This window comes from Geotrypetes seraphini, chromosome 2, assembly GCF_902459505.1.
Source record: "Geotrypetes seraphini chromosome 2, aGeoSer1.1, whole genome shotgun sequence".
In the NCBI taxonomy this organism is placed as follows: domain Eukaryota; kingdom Metazoa; phylum Chordata; class Amphibia; order Gymnophiona; family Dermophiidae; genus Geotrypetes; species Geotrypetes seraphini.
The window spans coordinates 406,076,838-406,093,243 of NC_047085.1; the positions used below are offsets into that span (position 1 = coordinate 406,076,838).

At 41.1% G+C, this 16,406-nt stretch overlaps 1 protein-coding gene across 9 annotated transcripts in view; it reads left to right on the top strand.

Moving 5' to 3' along the window:
- The window catches only part of DGKB (diacylglycerol kinase beta), a 733,919-nt gene that overhangs the window by 379,724 nt on the left and 337,789 nt on the right, over nt 1–16,406 (top strand). For all 9 annotated transcript variants that reach the window (XM_033930985.1, XM_033930986.1, XM_033930988.1 and 6 more), the window contains one exon: nt 7,561–7,721. In XM_033930985.1, the coding sequence (XP_033786876.1) occupies nt 7,561–7,721 (161 nt within the window). The remainder of the gene's footprint in view (nt 1–7,560; nt 7,722–16,406) is intronic.

Here is a 16,406-nt window from a genome sequence, read left to right on the forward strand (position 1 = left end):
GTACCAGCTCCACAGGCTTCCCTTTGCTACGCTTCACCCTTATTGATGTCACTTCCCTGTTGTCTCTCTGGAGGGACATGGCAGACAGAATCCTGCAGAGCTGGCACAAGAAGTGAATATATGCCGCCGCCACCCAGGAGGTGAGGTACAATGGTGGGGGCTGTGCGTGGCAACAGTAGCAAATACCAGATCCAGAGGAGGAAGAATAAAAGGCAAGATGCAGGATAAAGTATGTGGCGAGGGGAAATGTGGAAAGGTCCACCCAACATAATAGGTCTGGCTATGCTACTGCACTGCAGCCTTGTATATTCTCCCTTGCAAATACACACTATGTAATTTCAGCTGAGTGCAGAGCAGTACTTAGGTGTCTGTAATAGCAGTAGCAAGGGTTGGGTATGGACCTGTGCAAATACAGCCAGATGCACTTATAAAAGGGGGGAAAAAACAACTGTTTATTAACTCAAAGCCCTGAGTCCTGTTAATTCACAGGGCCAATCATGCAAAAAAACAATCTCTTTATTCAACAGACAAAACACTTGAGATGGGTCTGTGGCTGACAGGATCTAAAATGCCATCCGTGGACTGTGACGCAGTCTGTAAAAGTCTTTTTTCCAGTCAAGTAACAAGGTTTGGGCCCAGCCAGACCTCAGAACAGGGTTCACAAGTCCAATTCCTAAGGCCACCCTAATCCTGCCAAAAACATATCTCTAACACATACCCTTATGTTATACACATACTGAAGGAAAAATGACATGCAAGACATCTAAAAAGTCAGTTTTGAAAATTGGCACCTGCATGTTTTGGCAATAAAAGCATCCAAGTGCCACTTTATGCTGTTTTTTGGGGGGACTTCTGCTTTGAAAATGAGTTCCTTAGTCAACATATTTTGAGTTGATTCCTTAAAAGCCCTGCCACAGCAGCTGTGGTAATGGCAGTCACAGTAGTACGCGTATTCCATGGAGTATGCATACCATGTGTTGTGAACCACTGTTCTATATCAATGTGCTTAACTTTTAGGAATGCCCATGATTCGCCCATTCTCCACTGCTAGCCATTCCTCCTTTTGTGCTTCAAGCATTAGCAGTGACACACACCACTTTCTAGAATGTGCCAACCAAGCTGTGTGCAAAACTTCTAATTAGTGCCAATTAACATAAGAACATAAGAATAGCCTTACTGGGTCAGAGCAATGGTTCATCAAGCCCAGTAGCCCGTTCTCACAATGGCCAATCCAAGCCATTAGTACCTCGCCAAAACACAAAGAGCAGCAACATTCCATACTACCAATCCAGAGCAAGCAGAGGAATTTGTCCAAACCTTTCTTAAAACCAGCTATTATGAGATGTTAATTGTCAATTATCTGTTCCGATTGGTCTTGTTAAGAAATTAAATTTCATCCAGGATGTCTAGTAAAGCATTTGATTATCCCTGCAGGATGACTAGGTCAGCCCACATCCCACCCTAACCACTCCTCCAGATATGTCCCTTTCAGCTCTGGGTGCACAGTGGCATTCAGAGTCATACAAAGTTCCTTGACACGTCCAAAATGTCGGTTTGATTATCGGCACTTGGACGACCTATCTTTTAGGTCGTTCAAGTACTGACTTGGGCGGGTTTTTAAGTTTTAATTATGAATCCCTAAGCTTTATAGTTGTGATTCATGAGGTGATTTGAATTGATTTTCTGCTCCTGGTGCGTTTTTGGAGTGAATTTATATTAAATTACTCTGCTATAACCCTTTCTTATATATAACCAAGGCAGTATATCAAATCCTATCCCTTTTTTCCTTTTCCTTTCCCCTTTTTCTTTCTTTCTATACTACTCTATTCAGTTTTATTTCTTAGCACCGTAAGTATAACTTCTTACATGTACTGTACAAGATGGGGCCTCAGGTCAACATTCTGATGACTTTTCATCTCCAATATTTCTTTCACTCATTTTAAGAACTTTTTTTGTTGTATGTACTCTTAAGTAAAATGAAGACAATTCTATAAAAGGATGCCTGTTCTTAGGCACCTATTTTGATCCAGTTCTATCAAGTGAACTAGGCACATACTTTTCTTTCTAGAATACTTGTATAACCAGGTATACTGTATGCATGCATTTGTGTTTATCAAAAAACAAAAAAAGGGGCACTCAGAGTTTAAAATCCTTTAAACTGATGATGGTGCTCAGAACCAAAGGGGCAAAAATCACAAACGGGGACAAACCCCTGACTGTGTTTTTCAGAGTCTATCATTGCACCATTTTGTTGCCAGTAAGAAAGAATTTTCAGCGTGCTAATTTAAATTCATAAAATATGCAAAGTCTTTTCAATAAAGTGCATATAGTTGAATAAATAAACTTAACTTAAGTGCAAGTGCTTTTTAAAAGTATTCTTTGAAGATCTCATTGCAGCGTATATGGCATTTGTGTTTAGGCACAAGTGCATATACCAGCCATAGAGCTGATATGAGTTCATGAGATCTATGTGCATGCACTGCTTTCAATGCATATTCATTGGGGAAGTCCTGGAGACCCGACTGGATAGCGGCCCTCGGGGAGGGACTTTGAGACCCCTGGTATAGATAGAATGATAAGGGGGAATTAAAGGGTTTAGTCAAGGATCACCTTACAGGTCATGGACCTGATGGGCCGCCGCGGGAGCGGACTGCTGGGCGCGATGGACCTCTGGTCTGACCCAGCGGAGGCAACTTCTTATGTTCTTATGATGCTTAAAACTTTTCTCTTTAAAGAGGCATATGAGACCTAGACCCAGAGCAAGACATAAAATTCGTAGTATGTCTTTTTTTGTTTCCTTCCCCACCACTTTGTCTAACGGTGTATTCCTATATGTAATACCCCCTTTTAATTTTTACTGTTGTAAGATGTAAACCGCTTAGGTATGTAAAGTGGTATCGCGCACTAAAACTTCAAACTTGAAAACAGCTGTGGTGCATGGTAGTGTTGCTCGATTCGCTGTTTTGAATCAATTCACTATGGTAAATTGATGTTTTCCCCAAAATTCAGACTCACTGATTAAGTGAACAGCCCCACCCTCCTCGGTGATGCTGGCATACCTCCGGGGCCACCTAAAACAGTGGCAGTGGACAGCTAGTAGATGCAGGCTTTGAACAAGAGCCTTCCCTCTGCTGCATCACTAATGATATGGCAGAGGGAAGCCTTAGTGAGGCAGGCCGCAAACAAGCCTTCAGAGCCTGCGTCTGCTAGCCCTCCACTGCCGCTGATGGATTAGGGGGCAGATCTCGGGGTGGAGGGGATTGGTTGGACAGGAAGGGAGTATAACACAGGAGAGAAGGTGCAAGATTCCTGAAGGATAGGGGGATTGAGGGATACAGATAAGGGTAGATAAGAGTATGGAAAGAGTGAAGATAAAAACAAGGGGGCCATAGGGCTAAATCAAGTAAACATGACAGGTCATGGACCTGATGGGCCGCCGCGGGTGCGGACTGATGGGCGCGATGGACCCAGCGGAGGCAAATTCTTATGTTCTTATGTCTACTGTAGATTGGGCTATTTCTCCTCTACCTATCTAATTTATAAACACAATTTCCGTTATTATGAATGCTTCATTTGTATGGACCTTCTGTTTGTAACTAGGCACCACACTGCCAGTTACTATACTCTGCGTCAGTCCAAATTTTATTAAACACCTTTATTTTTTGGCCTTTTGGCTCATTTATTTATTTATTATTATTTGTTTATTCTTTTTTTAAAAAAGATATATCCATTCACTTTTAATATCTCCTAGAGTCTAATAGTTTTCATATTTCTATTAGCGCTGCGGTTATAGGAAAACCGTCACTTATCTTAACAGTGGACAGTTCCTCTTGCACCTATCCCAACTAGAAACTTTTCTTCAGGAGCGAGGTAAATGATTGTGGGAGCTATTTCGATCTGCAAATGAAGCATTCATAATAATGGAAATTGTGTTTATAAATTAGATAGGTAGAGGAGAAATAGCTTTGAAGTAAGACTTGTAATAGATCAAAAATTTTGAACAAACAGGTGATTTTTAATTGTGTGTTGTACTGTAGATTGGGGACATACACTGATAAATTATAGCATACTATAATTTATGCACAAGTGTATCTTATCCACTGATGTAGATGTCCACCTAGACCAGTGGTCTCAAACTCGCGGCCCGCCAGGTATTATTTTGAGGCCCTCGGTATGTTTATCATAATTGAAACGAACGGGGTCTGTTTCTTGGTCCCGAAACCACCTTGCACACACTCTGTCGCCCTTTCAGATATCTGGAGGCAGTCCCTTTAGGCAGGAAGGATACTCAGACTTGTCCTAAAGAAATTGTCTGTTTATTATTAGTCTTACATCCAGTTTTATACCTTTTTACATGGGTCAGTGGTATTAGCAGATGACGTGAATACAAACCATATCTGGTGACAGGATACATAAACTTCAAAAAAGTAACCAACACAAGAAAGGGGGGTGGGTGAGCAGCGTATGTGCTTCATTGTCTAAGATCAAAAGGTGCTGTCTTAGCAACAATGTCTTATCTAAAGCTTCCTTTATCTTTCACAACCAGAACATAGCTGTGAGGGAACCTCCATTGTCCCAAGCAGCTAGCTTCATTAACAAGATTAAATGACCTTGTCTCAGAACATATCAGCAGAATCAAAACAAACTAGGTCTGTGTTTGTGTTTCCCTAGCACAAACAGAGTTAGAAAACTTATACGATATATGTATGTCCCTTCAATCCCCTCTTATGTCATGAAAATGATGTCATAAATGCACAGTATGAGCGTGGAGGGAGAGATATTCTAGATATGTCTCTTGAGGAGGTGTTTTAGGAGCTGTAACATGAGTCAAGCAACACAGAAAAAGTCTAAAAATTACATAAGCAACAAGAATGCAGATAATAATAAAGATTATAACAAGAAGAAGGTCTTTTACCTATCCCTGCATCCAACTAAAATACTGATCCCAAGGATTAGATAAACCAGAATTACGTTTAAGTTCAGCAGAGAGTTCTTCTAATTTTTTAATGGCCATAGTGACTTTACCTGTGGGACCTGTATTGTTAGGAATAAAGGAGCAACAGGATAAAGTACTGGGGAGAATTTTACAGACACCCCCCTTCTCAGCAAGGATCATATCCAGGGCCATACGATTTTGGAAAGCCATCTGAGAAGTGGGGCCTAACTGATCAGCAATACCTTGCAAGGCATCCCTAGAGTAATTCATGAAGCGTTGCCGATTATAATAAATGTAATTAATCCAATCAACATTCTTATTGATAGTAATAAGGGGAATAAGGGACTCAAACCCAGCCTTAACCTGGTCTCGGGCCTTGAATTCATCTGGGACCCCTCTTGGGACCCTTATAGCATCTATGTATACATGCGGATCAAAACTACCAAGGAGATCACGTTTATGTTGAAGCAAAGGGGAGGAGGTGCCATGCGAATAGGAAGGGTGTCCTTCAGAGAGGATATGCAGGGGCATGATAACCTTAGCTAAAGCGCACTGGCCTATCCACTGGCTGGGCTTGCTCTATTTTGTCGAATCCTTTTAGTATTTTAAAAGACTCTATCATATCCCCTCACAGTCTTCTCTTTTCGAGGGTGAACAATCCCAGTTTTCCGAGTCGTTCCTTGTAGCTCAGATTCTCCATACCTTTTACTAGCTTCGTGGCTCTCCTCTGCACCCTCTCCAGCAGGGTTATATCCTTCCTTAGATAGGGAGACCAGTGTTGGATACAGTATTCCAAGTGTTACATTGCTCTGTAAAGCGGCATTATGATGTCCGCCGATCTACTCATGATTCCCTTCTTTATCATGCCCAACATCCTGTTCGCTTTCTTTGCCGCCACTGTGCATTGAGCTGATGGCTTCAGGGTCCTGTCTATCAGTACCCCCAGGTCCCTTTCCTGTTCGCTCTTGCCCAAAGTTACACCTAACATTTTATATTCATGTTCCTTGTTTTTCCTGCCCAAGTGCATTACTTTGCATTTTTCTATATTGGATCAGTTTCCGCCTCTTAATCCCTTGATTCTTGTGAAGCTTTGAAACATCAAATGCTTCTTCTGAATTGATTCCCATCCTAATGTTTTGCCACTCTCCATTAACCATCCTCTTTTTATTAATTTTACTTTGATGTATTTAAAAAAACCTTTCCCTCCCCTACTTTCCTTCTGTTTCATGTACGTTAACCTGAATTTGTCTAGGAGTTTTAATATCTGATAAAATACTGCTTTTATTTATTTATTTTTAATTGTTTTTTTGCAATCTTTTTATATTGTACACCATCTAGACACTTGTTTTGAGACAGTGTATCAAAAATAAAGAAACTTTAAACTTGTTTACCACCGCGAGCAACAACTTTAACTTGCTCCTCGCGACCACATCATCTCTCCCCCCTGACATCACTTCCGGATGCCGCACATAGGAAGTGACATCAGTGGGAGAGTGACAACGGGATCATGAGGAGCACATTGAAGTTCTTGTTGCTCACGGCGGTGAACTAGAGGTACAATGGAAGGGGGGGGGCGTGCGTGCGACAGGGGGGATTGGGGAAGGAGTAGGGGGCAGAGACAAGAGAAGGGGAGGGGCGTCACCACCCCAGGCGCTTCTCACTCTCGCTAAGCCACAGGGAGGAGGATCTGAATTGGTGCAATAATTTATAAAATACATGCGTATGCATATAGATTAACCAAGAAAATTTGTGCCTGCCAAACAGCAGGTGTAAATTTATACATACCGGTATGCTGTATTTTTCGCTCTACTGTATAAGACACACCCGACTATAAGTAGCACCCACCTATAGAGGAGGCAAACCCAAGAAAAAAAAATTCCCACCACCCTACCCTGTAATCCTTCTGGTGGTCTAGTAGTAGGCTGGGACAGGGTCTTATAGAACAAAAAACCCATAGGCAGCACAGGCACCCCACCCCCCCATAGGCAGCAGAGACAGGCACCCCACCCTCCCCCGTAGGCAGCACAGGCACACACACACCCATAGGCAGCCCCCCGTACCTTTTATTTAAGTCTTTTGTAGCTTTTCATGCTCCTGCCTGTCTCCCTTGCCGGACGGCTCTTCTGTTCGGGTGGAGTGGCGCAGAAGGCAGATGCATGCTGTTCGTGTTCCTGCCTGGTCCAGTGCTGCTCCCTGATTGGCTGCAGTCAGCTCTTGCAAGAAGTGACGCCGGACCAGGCAGGAACGCGAACAGCACGCGCCTGCCTTCTGCGCTGCTCTGCCCAAACTGATGAAGAGCTGTCCGGTGAGGGAGACAAGCAGGAGCAAGCAAAGCTCCAATGGACTGAAAAAAAAAAAATACCAGGGACTGCCTACGGGGGATATTCGCTCTTTGGGGGTGGAAAAAGTGCATCTTATAGAGCAAAAAATACGGTAAATTCACTTGTGAAATATAAAAACTGAAAGTACTTGCATAAAGTAGTTTAGTGGAACCCACACAGGGTAAGTACATGGACACCCAGAAATTATTTGTGTGCCTACTTTATTTAACAAAATTGTAAAATGAGGTTCATTGGATCTTTCCAAACTCAGCTCGTGATTTTAATTATCTTGCTTTCTTTCAGGGTATGATGGTGAGAATTTGATGAAGATCCTTAAGGATATTGAGAACAGTACAGAGGTTAAGTTGGACAGATGGAAGATAGAAGTAATACCTAATGATAAAGATGAGAAAGGAGATCCAGTGCCTTATAGTATCATCAATAATTATTTTTCGATTGGAGTGGTAAGATTTCTGGAGAACACTTCTTTTCTGAACTAATTTTTGCTCGCTGGGGATAATTCTTTAAATGGTTGCCTCCATTTAGGCACTCCAATGGTATGTGGTAGGATCCTGTTCTACAGTGGACCTAGGCACCTAGGTTCCATTATAAAATACTAGTGTAGCACAGCATCAATGTGCCTTATATTTAGGTGCTCACAATTACATCAGACATAGAGCTTGTGTAAATCTAAGCACTGAAATATGGCACATTCTTAACTTACAGTATTTTGTGGGTTTTAACGTGAATAAGTATGAGTCCTGCCTGTATTCTTCCCATGCACTATGCAAAATGAATGCGTATTTAGAGTGGAATATTGGCTTATATGAACATATGTATACATACATATATACTAGTATTCTAAAGATTTACAAACATAAATTTTAGCACCTAGTTTATAGCATTGCCTGCATTTTAGAATGAAAGTTGTTTATTATTTAAAAGTTTCAAACTAACTCACTAATGGGACATTTTCTTAAATCCATATCTGAGTTTTGAGATTTTTCAGAACTTGCACAAAAATCCAGTAGCGAACATGACCGTTTTCGAAACAGAAAGGCTGGGATTCTGTATAGGACGCCCAGTCTCAGAAGCCACCTAAGCGGCTTTTGAGAATCGCACACGGGCATCCTATAGAGAATCGCGCCTAAGCACACCTAAGAACCCAATTCTCAAACCGATGTCCTTGTCTCAGACGCCGGTTAGAGAATCGGGTTGCCGCTGAGCTTATTGCAGCAAGGGATCTCCTTTCTGCAATAAGTTGTAACCTAGGACAATACCAGGTGGACTTTAAAGTCTATGACCCAGTAATATCAAAGAAGAGACAAGTTAATTTAATCATGTATTTTTAATGAGTATAACTAAAGGGCAGACTGGATGGACTGTTCAGGTCTTTATCTGCTGTCATTTACTATATGCTACTATAAGTTTAGTGGCAACCCGTCCCCAGCCCCCCAAAGACTACCAGCAGCAGGGATGACCAATCCCTCCTGCCAGAACCCCACCAACCTTCTCTCAAAGATCGCCTGTAGGAGGGGCCATAGGCACCTGGGCCAACCAGAACCTTAAGTCCAATTTGCATTCTGGGATGCACTGGGAGTGGCCTAAGATTCCAATTGACCAGATCCCTTAGGCCAAAAGAGAGTTTTTGGGGAAAGGCAAGCTGGAGAGCTTCCCAGTTCATTGCATCACATGACCCCCCATGGTGTCAATCTTTAAGATAAAGAAAATTCAACTGTATTAAAATGATAGGGGATATTATCATTTTGTGCAGTACAAGCTTATCAATTGTTTGCTACACTACATTGAATTTATTTTTAAGACAGCATGTGGTGAGTTGAGATGGAATTAGCATGGAGGAGTAGCCTAGAGGTTACAGTACCAAGCTCATGACCAGCAAGGCCTAGTTCAAATTCTACTGCTGCTCCTTTTTGATCTTATGCATATCTCTTAATCCTCTGTTGCCTCAGGTATGAATTTACAGGCATGTTTACTAAAGTGCAAATTGTAGGTTTTTGCATTTAATGCGGATAAATACCAAAAGCAGCATGTGCTAAGTGTAAAGTTTCTGTGGTAACTGTTGGGGGCATTTCCTGTATTCCCTGTGCAGTTTCTGTATAGACAAGTTCTCCAACTTGTTACTCTTAAGGTAGCATTAAGTGAGCCCAAGTCAACTGCACATTTGACAGTGCACACCACCTGCTTTGTGCTGCCTGCAATGTGCAATCCATGCTTAATCACTGCCCATATGCTACCCAGTTAGCACAGGATTTCCACCACATTGGCTGTTTTAATGTGAGCTATGTGCTAAGTGCACCCTAGTAAACATGTGCCATAAATTGTAAGCCCTCAAGGACAGGGAGATACTTATTGTACCTGAATTGAACTCACCTTGAGCTACTACAGAAAAACTGTGTGAGCCAAATCCCAAATAAAAATGAATTGTCTATAATGCCAATAATCTACAACTCGTTGCAATCTAGCATAGATTTTTCTGCAACTCATTATTTTAAAAAAAGCAGAAGGCAGATATTCGCCATGGATTTCCATAAACTGCATGAATTCCTATAGAACTAAAACAGATGGAAAATCTTTTTTTTTCCTTTTATACATCTGAGAAGTTTTGTTTATGTATATTTTAAAATAATTCCCTTTAAGACATTAGACCAGTGATTCTTAAACTTTTTTGAATCATGGACCCTTTTAAGAATCTGTTGAAAGCTATGGACCCCCTTCCCAAGAAATATTCACATAAACACAACTTTGCAATGAATATAACGTACTTTATTTATCAAGATTTGATTGTCTCATACATTTATGACATAAACAAAGTATTATTAAACTTTTAAATACACAATCTAAAAAAATCCAATCCTTTTTTATGCAAAAAGTAATGGCCACTCATAATTATGAAATACAAACCTCTTGTGCAAATTAAAACAGATCTGCTACTACTACTACTACTACATTTTCTACTACCATTAGTACTATTACATCTACTCTCTCGTTATCTACGAGAAAAATCAACAGTACCGGGCTGTATAGTGAATATAAATGTTAATTTTTATCTGACCCACATGGACCCCCTGAAACCCATCCATGGAGCCCTTCCTCCCAGGACCCCAGCTTAAGAACATGCATTAGACAATAAAATGAATCTAATGGGTGTATACGTGCAAAAGTGTCATTTATAGAGACCATTTCTCTGTTAAGCATGTGTCAAGAATTAGAGAGCTTCTATTTTTACAGAGTATGTTATCGGAGAAACATTGTGCACTCAGTTCAATGTTCTTTCCACCATCAATTTTTGAAGATGTCTAGCATGTTTGTTTGTCAATTTGCTCTCAGAGCTATGAACTGGGCTCTCAAAAAGTTGGTCATGCATATTATACAGAACATTATCAGGGAAGAAAGGATGTCAATATTAAGTTTTCCGTTCCTTGGTCTAGTGGAAAGGAAAAGTAACATGAAAGAAAAGGTACAAAACCAGAAAAGCATCAATAGATTATTGCTGCAGAATCTCTGTATTCCTGTTGGAAGAGATATAAGTGAACGTGAGTTATTAATAGAGGCTTCTTGCCAATGGTATTAAAAAAAAAAAACAATCAAAACAGCTTGAATTATTTAAAATGCTCCAGAAAGGCAAGCATGTCAGGAAATATATTTTAAGGATGGATGAACTTTTCCAGATTTGACCTCATTTCTAAGAGCTTAGTGTTGATATGGAAATGAAGACTGGTTCTGATCCAAATCTAATTAGTATTAATTTAACTCTGATTCTTTTGAATGTCTAAAAGTATTTACAGATTTATCAGTATTCATTAAAATTTCCCTATCTATCTGGCTAATAATGGTTTATGGACTTTTCCTCCAGGAACTTAGAACATAAGAATTGTCTTATTGGAACATGTCAAAGATCCATCAAGCCCAATATCCTGTTTTCAACAGTGGCCAAGCCAAATCACAAGTGCCTGGCAAGATCCCAAAGAGTAAAACAGATTTTATGCTGCTTATCTAGGAATAAGCAGTGGATTTTCCCCAAGGACATCTTAATAATGGCTTATGGACTTTTCTTTTAGGAAGTTAGCCAAATCTTTTTTAAACCCTGCTAAGCTAACTGCTTTCACCATATTCTCTAGCAAAAAAAATCCTAGAGTTTAATTACAAGTTGAATGAATATTTTCTCTGGTTTGTTTTACATTTACTACTTAGTTTCTTCATTGCATGCCCCCTATTCCTAGTATTTTAAGAGTAAATAATTGATTCACTCCACTCAGTATTTTATAAACCTCTATCATATCTCCCCTGAGCATTCTCTTCTCCAGGCTGAAGAGCCCTGGGCACTTTAGCCTTTCCTCAAAGGAACAGTGCCCTATCTTTTTTGTCATTTTTTGTTGCTTTTCTCTATATCTTTTCTAATTACACTTCTCCCTCCGTATTCGCTGTGATAGAGGATTAGAGGGGCATAATCAAAAAAAGCGTCTAAGTCCCCGTTTGGCCTAAGTCCTTAAACGTTCAACTCAGAAGCAGGGAAAGTGTCCATAACCAAAACAAACGATATCGGGGCAAGAGGGAGCCCAAGTCTTCTTGCCCCACTGATTAATATCGGGCCAGGAGAGAGCCCAAGCTCTCCTGCCCCCAGCTACCCCCCCCCCCCCCCCCCCGCGACTGGCTTGGGCCAGGAGGGAGCCCAAGCCTTCCTGGCCCTGGCGACTCCCCTGCCGCTACTTGATTGGGCCAGGAGGGAGCCCAAACCCTCCTGGCCCCGGCGACCCCCATACCCCATCCCCCACTACATTACGGGCAGGAGGAATCCCAGGCCCTCCTGCCCTCGATGAACCCCCCTCCCCCAACGTCCGCCCCCCCAAGAACTCCCAATCGGCCCCCCCAGCTGACCCGCGACCCCCCCGGCTGACCCCGTAACTCCCCCACCCCCTTCCCTGTACCTTTTTAACGTTGGCCGGACAGACGGGTGCCAAACCCGTCCGTCTGGCAGGCAGCCCACAGCAGAATGGGGCCGGATTGGCCCAGCCGTCCCAAAGCCCTGCCTACTGGTGGGGCCTAAGGCGCCTGGGGAATAGGCCCGGGAGCCTAGGCCCCTCCTGTGGGCGGGGCCTTAGGCACATGGCCAAAATTCAAAAGTTCAAATATTTTCTTCAAATTCCCCCTCTGTTGTGAAATTCCAATATGATCAAGCACAGCACAATGGAACTCTTCAAAGGTATGATTTTTCACCATATGATGGAGACCTAGGCATTTGTTGTTGGAAGAGTGTCTATTAGCAACAAAGTAGGGAAGACACGAGCAAGCATTAGTACCTGAAGTATTGCCAGTATCCCACTGTCTATATTGATGAGCAATACGGGATGAGTGTTGGCCACCAACATATGGTCCTCACCTCAATCGTAAATACTTCCGCCACAGTTCCTGCAGTCTTTCCTACTGATAAAACATATTGATATGTACAGTATGTCTCCAGCAATTCTAGAGTTAAGACTTTATAAAATTAAACAATAGAATCATCATTCACAGGTATTTTCCCATTATGTAATGGCATTAAAGTAGTGGTTCCCAAACCTGGTCTTGGAGGTACCCTACCCAGTCAGGTTTTAAGGATGTCATAAGAAGAGCCTTACTGGGTCAGACCAATGGCCCATCAAACCCAGTAACTCGTCCTCACGGTGGCCAATCCATCTCACCAGTACCTGGCAAAAACCCAAAGAGTAGCAACAATCCATGCTACTGATCCAGGGCAAGCAATGGCTTCCCCCATGTCTGTGTCAATAACAGACTATGGACTTTTACTCCAGGATGAATATTCATGGGAGAAATTTGCATGCATTGCCTCCACTGCATCTGTGTTTCTACTACTGTGATTGACAGGATGACTTTCCTTCTTTGGGAGGCAGTGAAACATTTGTTGTTATGACTGGAAAGTTCAATTTTTGAGTCTTCTGAACAGTGAATATTATTCCAGAAGTGTTGTGGTGAACCTGAGTTGGGCATCAATGTCCTTTTATGAGAGCAGTGGTTTATTCCTGGCTATCCTCCCAGGAACATCTTTCCCATTTAGCATTTGCTTGATAATTGATGGATAAATGCTCATGTAAGCTACAGCAAGACCAGCTTGCAGATCTTTAGATAATAGCCTGGGGTTCTTTGTGACTTCATATATGTTGTTGTTTTTCAGTTTCATGGTGATCTTGGCCAGATGGTTGCTACTGAGTAGAGTCACATAGCCTTCAACTTTTCCATTTGTAGACTGTCTCTTTAATAGTGGGCAAAACAACTTGCTCATCTTCAAGGCTGGGACTGTGGCCTTAGAAATCAGGGAACTAGGGTTTGATTCCCAGTGCAGCTCTTTATGATTGCTTGTTCTTTTTCTTATCATAGCTGATGCTGAACACTTTGATTTTGGTCCACTGGGCTAACACCCTCCTCCACCCCATTCCAATATTAGCTAAGTAGTTTAGTGTTGACTGTAACACATTGTTGTGTATATGGGGGGGGGGGGCACACTATATTGAGAGTTAATGCATACTCAGTTGTTGCTCCACAAGATGGCTGTCATGGAGCTGCTATATTGTTGCTACTCATATTGGGTTTTCAGGTGCTCCCTCATTCACCTTATCAGCTGTCTGTCTTCCCTATAGTTTCTCCAAAAGTAGCATCTAGAAGTCCCAACAAATATAAAAATATCTGCAAAACACGTTTAAGGAGAGAGGGTTGAGGCTGTAGCCTTTTTTAGCTTGACAGACCAGGTTCTCATATTATATGTTTTCCTATGCTCCTCAGATGGCCTGTAACAGCGGAGGGAAGCAATTTGGGGGACTTGCTATGGTGTACCAAGACAGTACATGCCTGAGGTCCTACCTGACATTCGTGTGCATTGGGATTATGGATGGCTTGGAGCACTTTCTTGGTGACATCTGCACTTTGGCAAGGAGGTAGTGATGCAGTTGCTCATGGCATTTGGGACTTAGGATTGTGGGGGTCTGCATTTGTGAGCTACTGCCTCTGTGCATTTGTCTATATAAGTATGAAGCAGCAGCCTTGAGCTTAAATGGAGTATTCTTAGAGATGTTCAGTCCCTCATTTCAGCTTTGCATGCTGGATGGGGAAGGGCATATGCCCATGCAGGACATATTTTCGCATTTCCTGCAAATGTGGCCTCTAACTTTTATGATGAAGACCAAACTCAAAACATTTGGACCTTTATATAGGATAGAATGCCCAAACTTAACCATGCAGATTTACTTTACACAGTGACTTCATTGTTTGCCAATTTTTTAAACACCTAATTCTAATTAGGCAATTAAGGGTCCCTTTTACAAACCTGTCGTAGCAATTCCTGATGCGTCAGATGCAACGAAACCCTTTGAATTTCTATGGGCTTCCTCACATTTGATGTGCTGGGCAGTGTTCCCTCTAAGCGGGCGGGTGTTGTGAGCAAACTTTTTTCACTGTGAGCTAAAAATATCGGGCGCCAGCAAGTTATGAGCCAAATAAATATGTTGTCAAAGTTGCTGATACATGAGGACGAGGTATTCAAAGGAATTTTAGGCCTACACGCTAAATTAAATAACGTTAAATAATATTTTTAAGAACACAAAACAACGCATTAATTCTTGAAAGTACAAAATTCTTTATTTTTATTTTTTTTTACCAGAAAAACTCAAATTTATTTTAAAACAGTCTACAGAAATTGTAGGGATGAAATGATATCTTAATAAATGTTTTACAACAAATGTAGTTATGTCTGTTACATCCATATGTGTAAACTGTAAATTAAAAACAGTCCAGAAGACAATACGTTTGATGCTTTCAATTTCTAGACAATCTATCAATTCCAGCTTCTACACAAAAGTATAAATACATTAAAACAAAATATTGAAAACCATTTTATTGGGCACAAAGTTTGCCTTCAGTGAGAAGAGTTCACTCAATATGTTGTAGAATAATTGTTGTGAAACTGGAATGGAATCAATTCTTCACTCAAGTTAGATATCATCAATATCTTCATCATCATCCCCAATATCATCAAACTGGATTTCATCGTCATCACCGGGGCCAAATGTGTCCGTTTCATTGATTTTAGCATGTTCTGGAAGTTCTCCATAGGCTTTTAGGCTCCAAAATTCTTTATTAAGATTGTTCTCTTCTGCCTTTTTCTGATTTCCAAAAATTGTAAACACTGTCTATGTTTACATTATTTCCTGTGGCTAAATAAAGTTTGATTCTAATTAGGCATTCCAAATGTTCTACTTTTAACTTATTACGAGTCTTTGTCTTTATAGCATTCATCAAGCTAAATCCTCTCTCACAATCGGCACTTGAAGCCTGAAAGGTGCCACACACGTCTAATAGAGCATTTAGTCCACTGAACTGTTTATGCTGCTGAGCAAAATTGTACATTTCCTGAAGCGTTTGTATAGCTCCTGCTTTTACTTTTTCAGCAATAATATATTTGAACTCCGAATATTCTGAAATAAGCTGCCTTTTGAAACAATGTTCATCATCTTTGTTCATTAACAGAAAATAACGGTTAGATAATCGTGAAAATTGTTCGTTTCCAAATGTAAATTCCTCTAAGTTGGACGGATTTGAGATACAGTCTTTGTCGAAAACACGCCAGTCCTCTAATTCATTGTCAGGAAATCTTTTGTCCATATGATCACAAGTTTGTGTAATAAATGTAAGAATATGATCTGTTTTAATTACAGAATTACAAGATGAAATGAGAGTTTCAACATTTTCATTGAAATGTGGTTTTTCTCCCAGATATTGAGATCTGAGTTTCCTTAATTTGGCTTTAGTGAACTGGAATGCATCCAAAGGTGCCAAACAACTCTTCTGAAGAAGCTTACACAGTGATCCAAGCTCCTCAAGAACATCGCAGAGAATAAATAGCGCAACTTTAAATTCCAGATTACTCAATTTAGTCAGGCAGTATTTGTGCACGGGATCATTGTCTTCTTCCACCTGTTCTTGACAATATTCTAACAGGATGTCATAATTTCTAACCACTGCACTTACAGCAAAGTGCCGAGACAGCCACCTAACATCATGTATAGCTTTAAATGAAATGACATCTGAGTCTGCAGCATTAGCAATATCCTCCAGTTTGGCTTTTCGTACGCTCGATCTAC